This window comes from Dermochelys coriacea, chromosome 2, assembly GCF_009764565.3.
Source record: "Dermochelys coriacea isolate rDerCor1 chromosome 2, rDerCor1.pri.v4, whole genome shotgun sequence".
In the NCBI taxonomy this organism is placed as follows: domain Eukaryota; kingdom Metazoa; phylum Chordata; order Testudines; family Dermochelyidae; genus Dermochelys; species Dermochelys coriacea.
In genome coordinates, this window is record NC_050069.1 from 194,818,966 (window position 1) to 194,839,465 (window position 20,500).

At 39.6% G+C, this 20,500-nt stretch overlaps 1 protein-coding gene across 7 annotated transcripts in view; it reads left to right on the top strand.

Moving 5' to 3' along the window:
* TOPAZ1 (testis and ovary specific TOPAZ 1) overlaps nucleotides 1–20,500 on the top strand; it is a 100,910-nt gene that overhangs the window by 52,723 nt on the left and 27,687 nt on the right. For 6 of the 7 annotated variants that reach the window (XM_043508976.1, XM_043508979.1, XM_043508980.1 and 3 more), the window contains exons 9-14: nucleotides 1,062–1,125; nucleotides 3,079–3,230; nucleotides 3,469–3,561; nucleotides 3,832–3,947; nucleotides 4,986–5,052; nucleotides 14,931–15,105. In XM_043508976.1, coding sequence (XP_043364911.1) covers nucleotides 1,062–1,125; nucleotides 3,079–3,230; nucleotides 3,469–3,561; nucleotides 3,832–3,947; nucleotides 4,986–5,052; nucleotides 14,931–15,105 — 667 coding nt within the window. The remainder of the gene's footprint in view (nucleotides 1–1,061; nucleotides 1,126–3,078; nucleotides 3,231–3,468; nucleotides 3,562–3,831; nucleotides 3,948–4,985; nucleotides 5,053–14,930; nucleotides 15,106–20,500) is intronic. The other variant, XM_043508981.1, reaches the window with a different exon arrangement.

The window sequence follows — 20,500 nt, forward strand, 5'->3', positions numbered from 1 at the left end:
TGGCCCCTAGTTCTTATATTAGGGGAACAAGTAAATAAATTTTTTCCTTATTCACTTTCTCCACACCACTCATGATTTTATATACCTCTATCATATCTCCCCTGACTCTCTTCTTTTTCCAAGGTGGGTGAGGTAATATCTCTTAGTGGACCAACTTCTGTTGGTGAGAGAGACAAGCTTTCAAGTTTACACAGAGCTTGAAAGCTTGTCTCCCTCACCAGTGGAAAATTGTCTGATACAAGATATTACCTCACCCACCTTCTTGTCTCAGGGCTACAACAACACTGCATACAAGATTTCAAGTTGACAGTGTCCTTTTAATCTGACTGGGCCTTGGTTTCTTCATCTGTAAAATTACAGGAGAATACTTCTATATTGCAAAGCTAAATTCATTAGCGTTATAAAGCATTTTAAGATCTTCAAATGAAATTCTTGACAATATTTTAAAACCTAATTTTAATCTTGCAAAATAATTATTTTAAAAGGCTCTTTATCACTGGCATTGGTCTCTAGTGAAATAACTTCAAGTCAATTTTCTGACAATTTTCTTACATGCCTTGCCTTATATTGCTTTATGAGGAAAAAGGTAATATGTGCATGTGTCTGTTTTATTTCTGGACATCCTTTTGACTTGGGGTCTCTGTACATTTTTTCTTCCAAACTTGTGTTTTCTACCCTTATCTGTTCCCTTCCCTGAATGCCTGTTTTCACCTTTTAGTGAACTCTGGTAATACCATGGTAGCCTTTTTTATTTCCTGCTTGATGCAAATATCTGTTGGGAAATTCTCATATAGGTCTATTTATACACATATGCAGTTATTCCCAACAATTCCTTCAGGAAGGTCCCAAAGCAGCCATTTAAAACCTTTTAAAGTTGACAGTATCTGTCTTGCTTTAGCACTGCTTTGACTATAGGCCAACGAGTTTATCATTGTCATATGTAATTTAAACAACCAGAAGCAACCTAATGCTTACTTGCAATATAAAATTGACGTTCAGACTACTCATATGTTGGAATACATCTTACATTGTTGTAATGGATTCTGCTTATGTTTTTCTAGATTTGCATGGCAATACTTAAGACGTATATAAATATCAATGAATCAAGTTTGCTACAACGTTCAGGTATGATACAACAGAAAATGAATGTGTAATATAGTGATTTATAAAGTAAGTCCTGGACAGGAGCCATGAGCAGAGAGAAAGACTAGTCATGTGAAATCACAATGAGTAATGATAACTACAAGTTAGTTAATGCATGAGAATCATGATTGGTCCTTTTTTTGTGCAAACCTCTCATTGACGGTGGGAGCTTTGCTGTAGATTGATGGCTGTACGTGGTCCTAAATGTATTCCCAGACAAACTATGCTAAAATAAAGTTAAAGTTGAGAGTGCATATCAATACTTAAAGATAAAAAATATTACAGAGATGTAATCATTCCAAAACCAAGCATTACAGACCTAGGAAATTCAGAGTTAAAGTTACATTTAAAAGAAATTGAAACATGTTAAAGTAAAAAAAAAAATGCAGTTAAGACACCCAAACAACTTTAACTGTGCCCTGTAATGAAACCAAGCAGTAACCATACAATTATGATTAAGGCATTTTAGTATTTGATTCCAGATACATTCAGGATTTTTTATATTTTTCCATCTCATGACATCACAACAGGGAGTTTAAAAAATAGGGATAAGAATGGTTGGAGAAATGGATTTCTGATGAAGACTAAAAAAGCTAAATAAGCATAGTGTGGCTTCTGAGATAGTGTGAAGACTATAACACTGTACAGGTATTTGAAGGGTGCAAATGCCAAAGATGGACAGCAATTTTAGGCCCTGATCCTGGAATCAGATCCATATAGAAATACCTATGCATGCATACAGAGCTCTGTTGACTTCAATAGAATTCTCTGCTCGCATTATTCAGTTGCAGGCTTACGGCCATAAAGATTGGTACACAAGGAACAGGAGAATTATAACTGGGAGTAATGGGATCAAATTGAACTTGAAATCTGTTTAGTTTTCAAAAAAAAATAGCAGATTCAGGGAATATGATGTTTCTAAGTCTCTGCCAATTTTGGTCAAATAAATCATTGTTTTGTGTGTTAAAATGTTTCTCTTTCCGGTTTTTCGTAGAAGGCTCACACAAATGCCAAATGTTGTCTGAGGCACAAAGTGCATTGACAGTTTTTCTCTGTTTCATTTTTAGCAATCTTAGTTACAATAGTAGATGAAAAGTATTCAGATGGAAGTCTGACTTTAAGTTGACAGTGTTTCTTTGAAAGGTGTTAAAACTTAATGTCAGGTGGAATGCTTGCTGACAGTGGAGGTGTTGCTAAATTGTCTTCCCAAAGTAGTGAAGCCATATTGTTTGGGGCAGTTTAAATCAGTTGGAACAAGTGCTCTAGTCAGATTCCCTGTATTTCCAGTGAGGCTGGACTAAATTTACTGTAGAATAGTAATAGATCTTCTAGTAATAACTTTTTTATTGATAGTTTCTGTGATCAATGAAAATATGATGAGCAAAGCTGAATGGCTCTGAGGATTGATAATAGAATATGGATCTTTTAATCTCTAGTATTCTCTCTGATTAATATCTGATTTTGGGATTGACAAAAAGTGATTGCTGTCTGACACTTGTGTGGCCTGTGTGAAATAGGTCTATTTAGTGGACAGGTATTGACATGACATAACCACCATCTCAGTTTGCATTGTATCTTTCTCGTCTATCTCAGTAGAGTTGCCAGTCACTAAATGGATATGGAGGTTGAACTCTACCTTCTCTTAAGTGTTCTCCAGTGCATGGTGGAGGCTCGTCTGTGTGGCAATATAGTATGGCACTGCTGATCCTTTCATAGTATCTGTTTTATGGATAATTCAGGAATCTGAGTCAGTCTGGCTCCCATTATCACAACTAAACTCAGAATTTATTGCAAAATATTTTGTTTTCACTTTTGTATTTTAATATAGAGCCTGTATTAATAAATAACTTCTGTTTCAGGAAATAAATTGTTTAAATATTTAAGAATTTCAGATACCTGAAAATAGGATTGACTGTTCCATTTTTTTAATTTCAGTCCAGATATTTATGAATTACTACAGAGAAGTAACTCCGGGTGTGCATTTTGATTCACAAGTGCTGAATGATCTTCTCATTTCTTTGATCAAGTGTTGTTTGTTGAAAGAAGTATTTCAGTTGTTAAATGTTGCTGTAATGATTAAAATGCTGGTAAGTGACCATGAAACATTTTGAAAGTCTATTGGATTCAGGGGATCATAATTCTCCTAAAACTTATGAAGTTAACTGTACTAAGTTTTCTGTTTTGTGTACGTGGGCTCAGTTTTGAAAAACAAAACTCTACATAAGGCAACTCCTAAACTACTATTATGAAAACTCTAAAACCTTTACGGGAGACAAATGATTAAACGGTTAGAATTTTTTAAAATACTATATTTTTTTTATTTAGCCAGCTGTTGATGTATTCCTGAAGGTGTTTGAGCATGTGGCTTCCATGAATATAAGAGATGCTGTGCCTTCATTAATAGATATCTTTTGTAAGGTATGACTTTTTTCCATTATCTCCTTCTGTGTGGCAGTTTCACAAAAAGATCTTGCCTATTTTTAAAGATTGATTTAAAACAAGCGTCTTTTCTCTAATGTAGCTAGGTTCTTTGTACAGGTTTCTCTTTATCTCTTATTTTTTTAAAATCTTCTCTCTCACCTTTATTTCTTATGTTATATGTTATAGCCTCCATTGTGCTTGGTTCTGGAAATATTTCAGAGATGCTAATTTGTATATACATCTGCATTTTTTCTTTTGATGCTACAGCTTTTTGATGCTGGGATGGTTTTTGAGCATGAACATTTTAACTGTATTATTAAGTTCCTTCACCAACTGCAAGTTTCCAGTCAAGAAATTAATGTTGTTTTGAACATGAAATCAAGGTGCGTATTTAGTTTAGGGAGTTATTTTACAGTTAATGTGCGAAATATATTTAATGGTTTCTTCTGGTTTTCATTTAATACAAAATTATGTAAAGAACAGACAAAGTACATTCCATTTTTTGGATTTGTGGCTAATTAGAAAGCATGGTAAAAAGGTGCACATTTTATACACTTTCTACAAAAATGAGAAGTTTAATTAATCAATAACTACATTTTCATAATATTTAAAAGGGCTGCCAGTTTAATGGAGAATGCTAACACCAAGTAATGGGAATCGGAAGGCCAGGATTTTTGTTTATTTATTAGATTTTCCACAGCATTCATGATTATTAAATCTGATTAGCACAGCTGGGTATAGCATAAATAAATATAACGCACAAATTACGGTGTGATCCTGGAAAAATCATCTAATGAACTCAGTGTTTTAAATTATTTGCAACACCTATGTGAGGTAGGTTGTATCATTTTTACAGATAAGGAAGCTGATGCACAATTAAGTATGCTATGCACGGTGTCACAGAATGTCAGTTGCAGAGCTAGAAAAAAACACCTTACAACCATGCTCTTGCTCTGTTCAGTAGTTCACACTTCGTGTAATTTGACATAATTTGAGACTGTTATAGAACTTAGTGGGATATACAAAATTCAGTTTACATTTTGTCTTATCACTGCCTTTTCATTAATAGTTACATTAAGATAAATCTTTTCTATTGCAAGTGAGTGCCTTTTTCTGTGGAAATAATTTTCTCACTAGAATAATATTTATGAGAAATATGATACATAGTCTAGTAAAATATTTGTTGTAAATGATTTGTGTAGTATTCATTACAATAGTACACTGTTGAAGCACAAATAACATTCTTAATACGATTAAATATATTTGCCTTTTCCCTCTTGAGCGGTGTATGTAAGCCATGGTGCTGGGGGGTTAAAAAGGTATTGATCTCGGACTGAAAACAGTATATTTTTTAAAGTGATAATACAAAGTACTATAATCTTAAACTGGTAACTATAATTAACAATTTTCTCTTGTTGAAGATTCCAGGCAAGAAAGTTTAAAAAGAACTGGCTTTGTGACTTAAATTTGGCAATAGCTGAAATTCAGGTACAGTATGAGCATTTAGTTTTTGGAAAAAAATTTCAGAATTAACCATACAAAATATATAGTACTTAATGAGTGAGTTTTTGTTAGTGTAGTAGCTGGTTTTATTTCTTTAAAGTCATAGAGCATAGCAATGTTTTGTCAGTCATAAAGGAATATTAGTTACTTTTACTTTGAAGACTATTAAGAATATGAAAATATGTTCCTTTAGTCAAAGCAAAATTGTAGACAAGGATGGCTAACATCCAGTAAGAAGACTATCTTTGTTATAAAGTGATGAGTTAAAGTGATTTTAATGTTGTGGATATTTGTAGATTGTCTTTGTCTTAAATGACTTTGGATTTCAAACTATTTTTCTTTAATAGCATGTGGTTCAGTTTACCTTTTTAAAACGTTAATGTAAACTGAGAACTTTTTATCTGACAATACCACGATTCAGATTCAAGCACCTCCTAGAATAGTAGGTAACATAACAAATACCTAAAGCTCTACAAGATCTACATTACTTAGTGCTGAGAGCTAGGATTATGGTGCTACCAGGAAGATAATTAGTTTAATTGAAATAGAGCCTACTAAGGAGCCTAATAAATTTTGTTGTTTTTGGCTGAAACAATTGTATGACTCACCTTTTTGGAATTTGTGGTGCTTTTGATTTGTCATGGTATATCATTCCTTAACAAGAAAATACTTTTTATATTCACTTACAATTAATACGATTCATGTCTTATGCAAAAAACTATTCCAAAAGGGGCCTATTTGGAGTGATAATGGTTAACAAATTATAAATAAGAGCAGCAATGTGATTATTTTTCTGATTAATACATATTTTATTTTGTAGTATCTGTTGTTTGCACTAACAGTAATACTATGGTTTTTAAAGAACTGTCCCCAAAGCTGGTGTGCATTTGAGCAAGAATTTAAGGAAATAGTGGATGGAGGTTTCTTGTTAAATAGGAGGGGAGAACCTTTAATCCACCCCAATTAATGTCATGATGAAGAATCAAAATCTCTTCTATTTTGAGGGGCTCAAGTTACTGACACTTCATAGCACTTAATCAGCATGAAGCAGCTTCATACTGAACAGGAGCATGAGAGTACTACACAAGCATTTCACCAACCTCTGGTGAGATAACGCACACTGCAGCTGCTGATTTTACAGCATTGTTTGAAATGGCCTCACATATATGAGACAGTTGGAATAGATGATGAAGCACCAAGCTGGCAATATCATTCCTGTCTGATATTTCTGAGAGAATTGTGAATGGTAACTGCTTTACATTTCCAAGAGTTCTCTCAAAACTCAATCTGTCTCTTCTTTTTCAGTGTCTTTCTATATCTGAGACCTCTGTCCCCATCCACTATTGAGAGTTTTTGCACACCAGATATCAAAATAGTGCACTGTGGTGGGTTTAGCAGTGCTTCTAGACACACATAGCAATAGTAAAAAGAAAGATTGTCTTCCCCCTTCTGCTGGGAAGGAGATTGTGCCAATTCCTCTCAGATGCAGACCAGACAGTTGTGCTCCACTCTTTCATCTCCCAGTTTGAGTACTGTGACTTGCTTCACCTAGGGCTAAAGAAGAAGGCCACTTAGAAGTTTTGATTCATGCAACATACAGCTGCCTGCCTCCTATGGAGGAAAGACCAGCAACACCAAATGTCAGTGTCCCATTTGCTCCCCATTTAACTTCAGGTCCAATCCAAGATTGTGGTCCTAATCTTTAAGACTCTTTGCTCTACTCCAGCTTGTTCTCTTACAGACAATTTCTCTGTTGTAAAAAGAAAGAGTACTTGTGGCACCTTAGAGACTAACAAATTTATTAGAGCATAAGCTTTCGTGAGCTACAGCTCACTTCATCGGATGCATTTGGTGGAAAAAACCTCTGTTTTTTTTCTGTTGTGACACACAAAGACACTAAATTCATTGGAGGTAGTGAATCTGTGTGTGACGAGGGTAGAAACCCTACCTAATAGAAGGCAGGGCATCCAGATTAGAAGGCCCTAAACTATAGGACTACGTGCTCTCAGACATCAAGATGAATCCTAGAGTCTAACCATGTTTAAGCCATGATGTGAGATATACCTCTTCAGAAGTCGTTTCACAATGACATCATAATCTTGCACTCCTCATGAAAGGAAAAATAAGGTGGGAGGAAAAGAGGAGGATGCAAAACACCTGTGGAGAGCACCTGATCCACACATCAGAGAGCAGAGCTCTTAACTGAAAATTCCTTCATAATCTTTAAATATTTATCTGGCACCTAGGTCCTAGTACTATGCAATGCTTGAATTCCAGAGTTAAGCACCTTAGACATGCCACAAATACATACATACTACAGTGACTGCCATGCACAAGGGTTAAAAACTTCTCTAGTTAACAGAATTTGCAGTGGATTTTGATTTGTTTTCCATCAAACTTCCTTTCCTTGTCTATTATGAATGGTAATTGTTACATTACCCTTCTTGAATTATTTTCATTAAAAAAAATGATAAAAAGACCTTTACCTAGATTAGTTGAAGTGCTGTAATAGACAAATCACAAGGTAAGAGCACTGTGTGGTACACAGTATTGTACACTTCTCTAGTAAGAAACCAGGTTTCTATAATTCTCGTGGGTTATGCAACATGTGAGTGCTATATATGCATTTGGTTTGTATTCGGAATGGAGGATGGTGATGTAATTGCTATTGGACATATCAACAAATCGTTATTCATGGTAATTTGAAGTTTCAGATGTCAGGCATTAATTTATCCCCACAATGTATTATTTTGTTTTTTTTAAAAGGGGAATCATTGCTAATTTGATGTTAAGATTGGTAGGAGCATTGAATTTGCATATTGGTTCCAGTTAGGAGCATAATTGCCCTTCTTGAGTTCAAACATATATCATTGAATGTAGAAAGTAGATAAACATGTTGCTTTTGAAAGCCAGTGAAGGTAAAAATGACGCAAGATATTTGTATTTTAAGCAATATTCTGAATCAGGCCATTGACAGGAATAATAAATGACAGTCTGCTGTTGAAAGAGAGATCACTCTATCTGTGCATAACAAGGCTGAATGTAGAGAGTCTAAGAAGAGCACCTTCAGTTCTTCGAGTGATTGCTCATGTCAATTCCAAGTAGGTGTGTGTGCGCCACGTGCACAGTTGTCCGAAGATTTTTCCCCTAGCGGTACCTGTTGGGTTTGCTGTGGAGACCCCCCTTGGAGTGGCACCTTTATGCTGGTGTATACAGGGCCCTGCTAACCCGCCACCTCTTCAGTTCCTTCTTACTGCTAGTGACGGTCGTTGGAGCTTCTTTTACTCTCTTGCCTTGGGCAAGTGATTCCCTAGCATTCTCTTTTTTTTTTGTTTTGTAAATATTTTTATTAGCATAGTATTGTTAGATTTTTAGTGTAGTTATAGTTAAGTCTTTGTTGGGGGCTATCACTCTCCCCTCCCCCATGCTCTTCCTTTTGGGGACCAGGGCATGCCTCGGTCTCAAGGCTTCTAAGCATGGGGGTCCTGTCAGAAGCCTATGCCTAGGGATATTCTCACAATTCCTGCTTAAAGTGTGTGGGGGAAGCCCATCAGACTGATAAGTGTAGGATCTACAGGAGCTTCCACCCAAGAAAATAAAAGGAGAGGGATTTCAGAGTTAAACTTCTCCTTATGGAGTTGGCTCTTCGCCCCCAGCTGTCAGAGCCTGTGTTGGTGCCGAAACCCAGCACTTCAGTTCAGTGTGCACCGGCCTCAGTAAAGGAGGCCACGGCACCAGCAAAGGAACTCAGAGACTCGTAGCACGAACACTCTCCAGCATGAAAGACAACTTCGGCTATCTCTCGGCACTGGTCACATTGACCGGTGCCGCATAAGAAGCAAAGAAGAGTCGAGAGGGGGCGTTGTCCAACAGTTAAAACCCATGGAGCACAATGGGGCCCGGAGAGTGCGTCCTGTGCCAGGACATTCAGCTCCTGCTCAGGCGAAACCGGCACTATTGACTCTGATCACTCAGGAAGGACTGTCGAGTCCCATTGGACTCCCTGGCATGGGAGAGCCAGGTGAGGGAGTTGGACATGCCATCTACCCCGAATACATTTAGGCCACAAGAGACCTTATAGAGGAGATGGCCCAGCAGTCTACGGCACCGGAACCAGTGCCAGCGCTGCACAAGGGGCCAATTCTCTCCAAGGGCAAACCAGCCATATTTTGGCAATGGTCCCCCTCACCGGGGCACTGTTCTCCTTGGCACCGCTCTACAGCACCATCCCTCACAGCACCCCCATGGTCCTCAAGGTCGGACTCCACGTTGGAATCGGAGTCCTACATCTCCAGGTAGAGCCAGCACCATTCTCATTCCCGGCAGGAGGAGGCACACCAGGTCCCTATGATACCCTGGCCTTCTCAATGGCAGGCTTGCAAGCTCCAGATTCTTGGCTGTTGCCTCAGACAGGCGGGGCCCCCCCCTTCCTCAATGGTAAGGGAACCTCCAAAAGGATCGGAACCTGACACCCAACCCGGCACCACAGTTGGCACCGAGGTGGTGGCTGGCACCATGCCTGCCACCATATAGACTGCATCATGGTGGGGAGGAACCCCATGAACTGGAGGATCAGGAGGAACCTGTGCCCATGGCATCCATCATCCCCTCTTTGGATCCGGGTTACTGGTACGCCACCCTAGACTTGAAGGACACGTATTTTCACATCTCCATAATTCCATCCCACAGAAGATTTCTTCGATTCATGGTAAACACCACCCACTATTAGTTCATGGTCGTCCCCTTCGGCTTCTCGGCGCCCCTCGGGTATTCACCAAGTGCATGGCAGCATTCCTACGGAAACAGCAGGTGTAGGTATTTCCCTACCTGGACAACTGGCTAATCCAAGGGTCAATCTCAAGCCCAAGTGGAGGCCCATGAGAGTCTGGTGCACATGACATTCCCCAGGCTTGGTCTCATTCTGAAAGTCAACTATAACCCCCCACTTAGAGGATAGAGTTTATCGGAGCCCTGCTAGACTCCACCCAGGCCAGGACTTTTCTTCCGGAAACTCATTTCCTTGCCATGAGTGTCAGGAGATTCCCCACCACAACGGCACTGGATTGCCTAAAATTACTGGGACATATGGCTGCTTGCACATATGTGGTACAGCACGCCAGACTGCAGCTTTGTCCCCTTCAGGGTTGGCTGGCCCGGGTCTACAGGCTGAACCAAAACCACCTGGACAGACTGGTCACTCTTACCCCTCAGGTTCTCGAGTCTCTCTGGTGGTGGCTTGACCCACAAACAGTATATGCAGTAATACCCTTTTCCAAACCTCAGCTGACACTGTCACTACTCAAGGATGTGTCAGCGATGGTGTCATAAATATAAAGGGAAGGGTAAACACCTTTAAAATCCCTCCTAGCCAGAGCAAAAACCCTTTCACCTGTAAAGGGTTAAAAAGCTAGGATAACCTCGCTGGCACCTGACCAAAATGACCAATGAGGAGACAAGATACTTTCAAAGCTGGAGGGGGGGAGAAACACAGGTTCTCTCTGTCTGTGTGATGTTTTGCCGGGAACAGGAAAGGAATGGAGTCTTAGAACTTAGTAAGTAATCTAGTTAGATATGCGTTAGATTCGGTTTTGTTTAAATGGCTGAGAAAATAAGCTGTGCTGAATGGAATGTATATTCCTGTTTTTGTGTCTTTTTGTAACTTAAGGTTTTGCCTAGAGGGATTCTCTATGTTTTGAATCTGATTACCCTGTAAGGTATTTACCATCCTGATTTTACAGAGGTGATTCTTTTACTTTTTCTTCTATTAAAATTCTTCTTTTAAGAACCTGATTGCTTTTTCATTGTTCTGAAGATCCAAGGGTTTGGGTCTGTGTTCACCTATGCAAATTGGTGGGGATTTTTATCAAGCCTTCCCCAGGAAAGGGGGTGTAGGGTTTGGGGAGGATTTTGAGGAGAAGGACGTTTCCTGTTCCTGTCTTTCCCTTTTATATATCTTTTAGACGCTTGGTGGTGGCAGCAAATAAGTCCAAGGGCAAAAGATAAAATAGTTTGTACCTTGGTGAAGTTTTAACCTAAGCTGGTAAAAATAAGCTTAGGGGGTTTTCATGCAGGTCCCCACATCTGTACCCTAGAGTTCAGAGTGGGAAAGGAACCTTGACAGATGGGATGGGAAGCGCATTTAGGCGACCTCAGGACTCAGGGTCTATGGTCCCAGGCAGAACTTTTACTGCATATCAACATCAAGGAGCTGCGTTCAGTGCGCCTTTCTTGCCATACATTTCAAACCTATCTTCAGGGTAGATGTGCGTCAGTATTGATGGACAACACCGCAGCAGTGTTTATATAAACAGACAAGATGGTGCTCGCTCCTACCCCCCTGTGTCAGGAAGCCCTCAAGCTGTGGGAATTTTGCATTGCCTATTTACTACAATTGGAGGCCTCATACCTTCTGGGTTCACAGAACAAACTAGCTGACTGCCTCAGCAGATCCTTTCACGGCCATGTTTCGTCTCTTCACCCAGCTGTTACCATCAGTATTTTCGAAAGATGGGGCTCTCCCTGTTGTGTCATGAACACGACACAACAGAAATGTGAGCAGTTCTGCTCCTTCCTGAATCACAGCGAAGACTCGCTCGTAGACGCCTTCCTCCTTTTACGGAAAGGGTGCCTGCTGTATGCATTCCCACCATTCCGTCTCATCCACAAAGGTCTCATCCTCATCAAGGTCTGACAGGACAAAACGTCATTAATCTTGATAGCTCCAACGTGGCCACATCAGCACTGGTTCACCACGCTGCTGGACCTGTCTGTGGACACACTTATAACTCTGCTCCTGGTTCCGGACTTAATCACCCAGGACCACGGCCGCCTCTAGCACCCAAACATGGAGTCTCTCCACCTCATGGCATGGAAACTCCATGGCTAAACCCGTTGGAGCTTGCATGCTCAGGCTCAGTTAGGGAGGTTCTCCTCGACAGCAGAAAGCCTTCCACTCATGCCACTTACCTGGCTAAGTGGAAGAGGTTTTCAATTTGGTCACTTCATAAGAGCATTCCTCCATTGCAGACTTCAGTTCCTTTCATCCTGGACTATTTACTCCAGTTAAAAGCAGCAGGGGTTGGCAGTATCGTCAATAAAGATTCATCTGGCTGCGATTTCGGCTTTCCACCCCTGTGCAGTGGGCCGCTTCGGTGTTTGCTAGCCCTGTCATCAGCCCTTCTCTCAAGGGTGTAGACAGACTTCAAGTATCTTCAAGTACGGCAACCAATCCCCCCATGGGTTCTCAATTTGGTGCTCTCTAGGCTGATGGGCCCTCCCTTCGAGCCTCTGGCAATTGTTCTCTCCTTTACCTTTCATGGAAAATAGTGTTCCTAGTGGCTATGATATTGGCCAGAAGAGTGTCTGAGCTCAAGGCTCTGACTCCGAGCCCCTTTATTCCATGTTTTATAAGGACACGGTGCAGTTATGACCACACCCAGCTTTCCTCCCAAAGGTAGTCTCGCAATTTCATGTGAATCAGGACATCTTTCTGGCGGTGTTCTGCCTCAAACCACATGCTAATAACAGGGAACGAATGCTCCATTCCTTGCACGTTAGACGCATGCTAGCTTTTTACATTGAGCGGACAAAGCCATTTAGAAGGTCGACCCAGCTCTTCATGGCCATTGCCAAGAGGATGAAAGGTCTTCCTGTCTCATCCCAAAGAATCTCCTCTTGGATCACAGCCTGTATCAGGATGTACTATGACTTGGCAAAGATTCCGACTCCACCATTGTAGAGTGCGCTGTCAAGAGTGGAAGCTTCCTCTGCAGTGTTCCTGGCTCAGGTCCCCATTCAGGACATCTGCAGGGCTGCAATATGGTTGTCGATTCACACCTTTATGTTGCACTACACCATCACTCAGCTGGCTAGAGACAATGCCATGTTTGGTAGAGCAGTGCTTCAGTCTGCAAATCGGTTAACTCTGACTTCTCCAGAGGACTGCTTGGGAGTCACCTACTTGGAATTCACATGAGCAATCACTCAAAGAAAAAACAGCTACCTACCTTTCGTAACTTGTTCTTTGAGATGCGCTGTTCATGTCCATTCCAAGGACCCCACCTCCCCGCCGCCTTCCCTCTCTTAGAGTATCCAGCAAGAAGGAACTGAAGAGACAGCAGGTCATCAGGGACCTATATACAGTGACATAAAGGCACCACTCCAGGCAGCTCTACAACCAACCCAATGGGTACCGCTAGGGGAAAAATCTTCCAACGACTGTGCACATGTGCACAGACACCTACTTGGAATGGACATGAGCAACACATCTTGAAGAACAACAGTTATTAAAGGTAGGTAATCATTTTTTCTGGGAACAAACGCCATTCTCTTTATTCCTGTATTTCAAATAGGAAATGGTATAAACTAACTGTTTTGAAGGGGCAGCTGAGTTCCAGCTTGTGTATTGGCTGGTTTTGAACCTCAATCCTACCCCTAGGGCTTGTCTGCACATAAACCATTACAGTGAGACAGCTGCACCACTGCAGCTGCACCACTGGAGCACTTCAGTGAAGACACTACCTGTGCCAATGGGAGGGCTTCTCCCATTGGCGAAGGTACTCTTCCTCCCCGAGAGGTGGTAGCTAGGTTGATGAGAGAATTCTCCTGTTGACCTAGTGCTGTCTACACCAGACATTAGGTCAGTTTTACTGTGTCGCTCAGCATGTGGATTTTCACATCCCTGAGCAACATAGTTATACTGACCTAATTTCCTAGTGTAGACCAGACCCTAATCTGCCTAGAGGGCAGTAAATACGCCAGAACTGATATATACGTGTGATTGTTGTCTGAAAAGTGTATCTGTTTAAACAAATATACATTAAGAAGTTTGTTTTTATCAGTTTTCAAGTGAAAATGTTATTTCTAGTAACGCTTTACTTGTAAAACTGAGTAAATTCAGTATGAAAATGGAGACACACTAAACATGAAACCATACAGTGCCACTTCTAAAGTCACTTTTCAGAGTAGAACAGAACTTTGAGTGTATGTTTGGGAAAAAAATATTTAATGTTTATAAATTTATCTGATTTGTGAGGCTATCAGATCAAATTTTCAGATGATTCAGAAATTCCATGTATAGCAAACACAGTATATGGTACAAGAAGAATAAAGAGCTACATTTTGAAGGGCTGGTTTGATAAACAACTCTAATTGTATACATTTGGAAAGGGTCAATATTAAACAAAAATATTAAATGGGAGAATGTGTTAGAAACATTGCAGAAAAACATTTGAGTTGGTTGAACATGCCTAACAGACTTGAAAAGCAGATTATAGAAACTTGGAATGTGAGGCTATAACAAAATACCTAGAATGTGCATACTGAGGTATTGCATATAATACTATTAATGTTCCTTTGCCAGTAGTGATGGAGACCTCATTTTAGTTCAGTTAGTGGTTTTTCACTTTAAAAAGGCTGGAAATAAAACAGCATGAAGAATAACAAAGAAAACAGGGTTGGAAGACATGATACATGAGGAGATACTAATAGAATCATAGAGAAATGGAATTAAAACAGTATGAACATTTGAAAGGAAATAATACAAAAGAGGGGATGACCTACTTGTGGCTAGTCAGATGTATTACAAGAATTACTGTTTTTAAATTAAAGTTAGGAAAAACTAACTAACTTATCTGATCTAGACAAAATAAGAGCAATAAAACAGCCTACTATAAAAGCTGATTGACACATCATTGAGGGAAATGTTCAGAAGGTTAGATAACATATTTGAGAATATAAGAGGAGAATTTGTACAAGGTGCATTTTGAGCACCTACTAGTTCCTGCCAGCTGTACCATCTGAGTTAACTAATGTATCATGTTTTGTTGCAAGCTTATTTACATTTATTATTTGACTTTTAACAGCACTGTAAAGAAAAAAGTGACTGGGCCAAATTGGGAACTTTGTATGTTAATATGAGAATAGGATGTGAAAATTTTGGTGACCTTCAGAAATTGAGTGTATATATTGCTGACATACTAACAAGAGACTCCAAGGAAGAGAGACCAGGAGTTCCTTTTTGTGAATTTGCAGAAGCAGGTAAAACTAAGATAATCTATATGTTGCGTTTTGACATTTTAGCATTCACTCTCTACACTGAACAGGTGTAAGAAGAAAACTGAAATTATGTGCTGAATTATAAAGCTACCATTTTCTTGACCTTACTTATTTAAATGTATATTGTGCACTACTCAAAATTCCTCTTGCTACGTGTAAAATTAACGTTAAGTAAACATGTTCAATAGTAGCTAAATTCCCTGACCCCCAGATCAGAAAGAAAAAGTAAAATCCATCGCATTCAACTACCCCTTAAAAAAAAAAAAAATCAGAGTAAATCTATTGGCCTTTCAGCGTGCCCTAAAAGATGCAAACTTTGCTTGTCTGGCCAAGAAGAAAAGCATGTTCCAGAGTTGAGGGCCCTCTACTGAGAATGACGTGCTCCAGACAAACAAATATAAGAGCCAATAGCTTGCCTCCGTCTTGGGTAATGGCACAAGGAGAGGCAGACATAGGCTCTTAAGTGCACACGACTTGACCAAACCATTAAGGACTTCAGTGGGCAAAGCAAACACCTTGAATTGAACCCACAAACAAATTGAAGCAATTAATGTTTCTGGAGCAGAGATGTAATATGCTGTTGTATAAATACTGTCAATTAAGGAGGAAAATACATTTTGTACTAACATGCAGTGTGGGGAGGTTTAAAGAGATGCAGGCCCTGAGTGAGACTACTCATTTGTTCAAGCTGACAGAGCAAGGTCTGTCCCCTTTCATCTCAACTACCCTAATTTCTTTAAATTATTTATGTATAGTTCTTGATTTTTGTTTTGTTTTGGTTTTTTTAGGTTAAATTGGACTAAAATTGTGTTTTATACTGCTGGGTCCATGCCATTGTGCAACATTATGTCAATATGATGGTGATGTCATGGTAGCGGTCTACTAAACACCACCAAACCAGGAAGAAGGGGTGGATGAGACTTTTTTTTTTTTTTTTAAGCAACTAACAAAATCATCCAAAGCACAGGACTTCGTGGTGATGGGGGACTTCAACTACTCAGACGTCTGTATGGGAAAATAACATGGCAGGGCACAGATTATCCAACAAGTTTTTGGAATGTATTGGAGACAATTTTTTATTTCAGAAAGTGGAGAAAGCTACTCAGGGGAGGCTGTTCTAGATTTGATTGTGACAAATTGGGAGGAACTGGTTGAGAATTTGAAAGTGGAGGCAACTCAGATGAAAGTGATCATGAAATGGTAGAGTTCATGAATCTAAGGAATGGTAGGAGGGAGGACAGCATGATAAAGACAATGGATTTCAAAAAGGCAGACTTTAGCAAACTCAGTGAGTTGGTAGGTAGAATCCCATGGGAAGCAAGTCTAAGGGGAAAAACAATTGAAGACAGTTGGCAGTTTTTCAAAGAGACATTAAGGACACAAGAGCAAACTATCCCACTGCATAGGAAAGATAGGAAGTATGGCAAGAGACCACCCTTGCTTAACCAGGAGATGTAACAGTGTAACACTGTTGCAAAAAAAGCAAACATCATTCTGGGATGTATTAGCAGGAGTATTGTAAGCAAGACATGAGAAGTAATTCTTCTGCTCTACTCCATGCTGAATAGGCCTCATCAGCTGGAGTATTGTGCCCAGTTCTGGGCACCACATTTCAGGAAAGATGTGGACCAATTGGAGAAAGTCCAGACAAGAGCAACAAAAATGATAAAAGGTCTAGAAAAAATGACCTATGAGGGAAAATTGAAAAAATTGGGTTTGTTTAGTCTGGAGAGGAGAAGATTGAGAGGAGACATAACCGTTTTCAAGTACATAAAAGGTTGTTACAAGGAGGAGGGAGAAAAATTGTTCTTCTTAATCTCTGAGGATAGGACAAGAAACAATGGGCTTAAATTGCAGCAAGGGCAGTTTAGGTTGGACATTAGGAAAAACTTCCTAACTGTCAGAGTGGTTAAGCACTGGAATAAATTGCCTAGAAAGTTTGTGGAATCTCCATCTCTGGGGATTTTTAAGAGCAGGTTGGACAAACATCTGTCAGGGATGGTATAGATAATACTTAGTCCTGCCTTGAGTGCAGAGGACTGGACTAGATGAGCTCTCAAGGTCCATTCCAGTTCTATGATTATCACGGCTTGTGTTTTCAGCCCATCTTGGAGACAGTAGTATGAACATCTGTTCTAATCAGAATCATTCTCAAAGGTGTCTAAATCAGAAAAGATAATGTGTTAACTAAATTTGTGACTGAACTCCCTTGGAGGAGAATTGTATGTCTCCTGCTCTGTTTTACCCTCATTTTGCCATCTATCTCCTGTTATAGAAGTCTTGGAGGATGATCCCCCCCCCATGTAATGACCTCACAACCCCCAGAGGGTCCCGAACCGTTGTTTGAGAACCTCTGCAAAGTTTGACGTTGTAGAAAATTTAGAAACATCAAAAATATTTAAATAAATGGTATTCTATTATTGTTTAACAACGTGATTAATTGTGCGATTAATCGTGAATAATTTTTTTAATCATGCAATTAATCACTATTAATTTTTTTAATCACTTGGCAGCCCTAATTACAATAGAAAGGCTGTGTTGCCTTTGGTGCTCTTGCCTTCAGCAGAATATTCCAAGTAAGGTGGAAAATATTTGATTTGAGGGACTAGAGCTTTTAGGCTGGAAAGTAAATTACGTTCTTCAGAAACTATAATACTTTAGATCCACACTTTATTGGGGCTGAATCATCTTTTTTTATAAAAAAAACAATTTTCTCTTTTGGTCCAAAAGTAGCAAAGGTAATATGAGTAGCCATTGGATTGTCCTCTCGGATTCTTCCAAAAGAAAGCTGTTTGTGTGGATATAGAGAATCAGGCACTGTGCTCCTAGCACATCTTTTGTTACTTCATCTTTCATACATCAGACTTGAAGGTGTTTCTGGGAGTTCAAAAAAAATAGGTGCTGGAAATTATTCAGAGGTTACTCTATTTCTACTTCATGCTGCCCCCAACATTTTTCCCTGGAAAGTTGAGATGAAGTTTTCCCTTCTGTTCTGGACATTCTAAGTTTCTAAAGCAGTATTGGGAGAATGGGGAGTCTGCTCTCAGTATTTTCTATTCCCATGACTGTACCCTGCATAATTCTCTTATTAAGTATATGCAGTTGGTTTGGAGCTCTTGTCATGGTGCATGCTTTATATCCATCAGACTAACACATAGAAGTAACTATGATTTTGCCTAAGTGAGAATCATAATCAATACAAGATCCTCCTTTTGGATGTTTCTAATTCCAAGCATTATCATCAGGTACTCAGGTGTAGTGACAGTCTACAAGAGACTTTTGTATGCACTTATTTAGATGACTGGCTGTTAAGAGTTCGTTTGCAGTTTGCACCACAGGCATGCTTAGAGTTTTAGTAATGTTAATGCACAAAAAAGGGGAAAAATCATCTCAGTTTAGTGAGAATTTTGATAAGAATAACCAACTCATTATTAACACAACATGTGATATCTTCCACAGAACATATTTGGAGAGCTGATGCATATCAGTCGAGTAATCAAACACATAATCTGAGTCTTCTGGGGACTGCCATGTTCTATGGGTTCTTGAATACTATCCTATTTGTTAGACTCAAGCTGAAGCTTGTGTATTATTACCTAATGAAAATGTATATATTGCAGCGGGACAATTTCAATTAAACTTGAAGGTGAACCTAATTTTTTAAAGTTCAAAAAGTTACAAGATCTCAAATTATTGACAACAAACATTTAATTTCAAATACATTTCAAACAATTCTTGAACATTGGTACTTCATTTACTCATTGGCTGAGAAGTTTGTTTTCTCTTCAGTTCTTAGCCCTGGTCTACACTACAAACTTATTTCGGTATAACTACATCGCTCGGGTGTGGAAAATGCAGTTATATCACCCAAACTTCTGGTGTAGACAGCACTGTGTCAATGCAAGGGTTTCCCTCATTGACATAACTACTACCTCTTGGGGATGTGGAGTACCTGCTCCAATGGGAGAATTTCACTGAAGCGCTATAGCATTGCAGCATTGTAAGTGTAAACAAGTCCTTAGTGACGTTATGTACACTTATAGTAAGAAATGCAGCACCTTCTTCTTAAATATTCTCTGCATGTTAGCACTCATGAGATGCTCCAGCCGGTGCAGCCTGAATGGTAGAACTCTAGCTAGCAGTAGCAGCTCACATGTCCCTTTCCCCCTCCCCTCTGTGAATGTCAGTTGTTCCAGGGCATGGTGCTTCAGCTGCCTCAGGTCTTTCAAACTGAAAACAGCTGAACAAATCAGGGAATGCTCTGGACTGCTTCCGGATCCATACCTTGTCAGCTAGTTAATAATTTCTAGTTAGAATTAATTAATTGTCTGTTAGTGTTGATTAACTTGGTTGTAAATATTTTGGTTTTGAGATAAAACTGAAGAATAAAAAGCCCCATTTTAAAAAGGTGTATTAAATCTGGTTCTATTTCTGGCATCTTCACATTCCTGGCTCTTGGGTGAAAGACGCTCACTTTTAAAAAATGCTTTATTTGCTTTATTTTCATAAAACAAGCAACAAAGGTGAGACAGAATAGACTTCAGGTGACTTTATTACAAGAAGCACTGTCAGCAAAACTATATGGAACCAAACAAGCTTCAAACAAGTCTCAAAGACCGGTGTCAGCGCCGAGCAAGTCTGTAAGGAAGGAGGACAAATCCTCCACCTTCGTACCCAGTACTAAAGGATCTGAAAGTGGGAAGGATCTGAAGAGGAAAACTACTGTGGTACTGGCTTCTGTTTCCAGAGCCAGTTTACTGCAAAAGGACACAGCTATTATGGAGAGCATTAGCGCTTAGTCCTAGTTGGTGTCGGCTTCTTTTGAAGAGCGAGTCCATGAGAGAGAGAGAGAGACATCTGACCAAAGGGTCTTCAGGGAACATATGCAGGATACATATTCTTGTGGTAGAGTCAGACGTTCTTCATCTGATCTAGATGAGCCAGTTCCAAAAGCATGAGATAAGGATCTGTTGAGGCAGGGAAAAAAATATATGGAAGTGGTAGACAATATTGACACAGCACTGCAACAAATAGTAGTTATGGCACAATTTCATCAGTTGGATCTGGCTCCATTGGTAATTAACCCATGTATTTCAGTTGAGCAGAATTGGACATTTTGCTGCAACCGATTCAATTAGATGCTCCCCCAAGGCAGAGAGGAAGAGTTGAAGAATTCAGGTTCTCTTCTGCTTCCGCCGTCTAAGACCCCTTCTGGGTCTCCAGAAAAGAGTTTTTCTCTGTTCTCCTTTATTCAACCAAGGAGACTGCTGTCTCTGGTTCCATCTGAACTGAGAATGGGCTCGGATTGGAGAAGTAGTACAGCTCAGAGATCTGATCTGGAGAAAAAGTATTATCAGCAACCTCATTCATGTGTTCT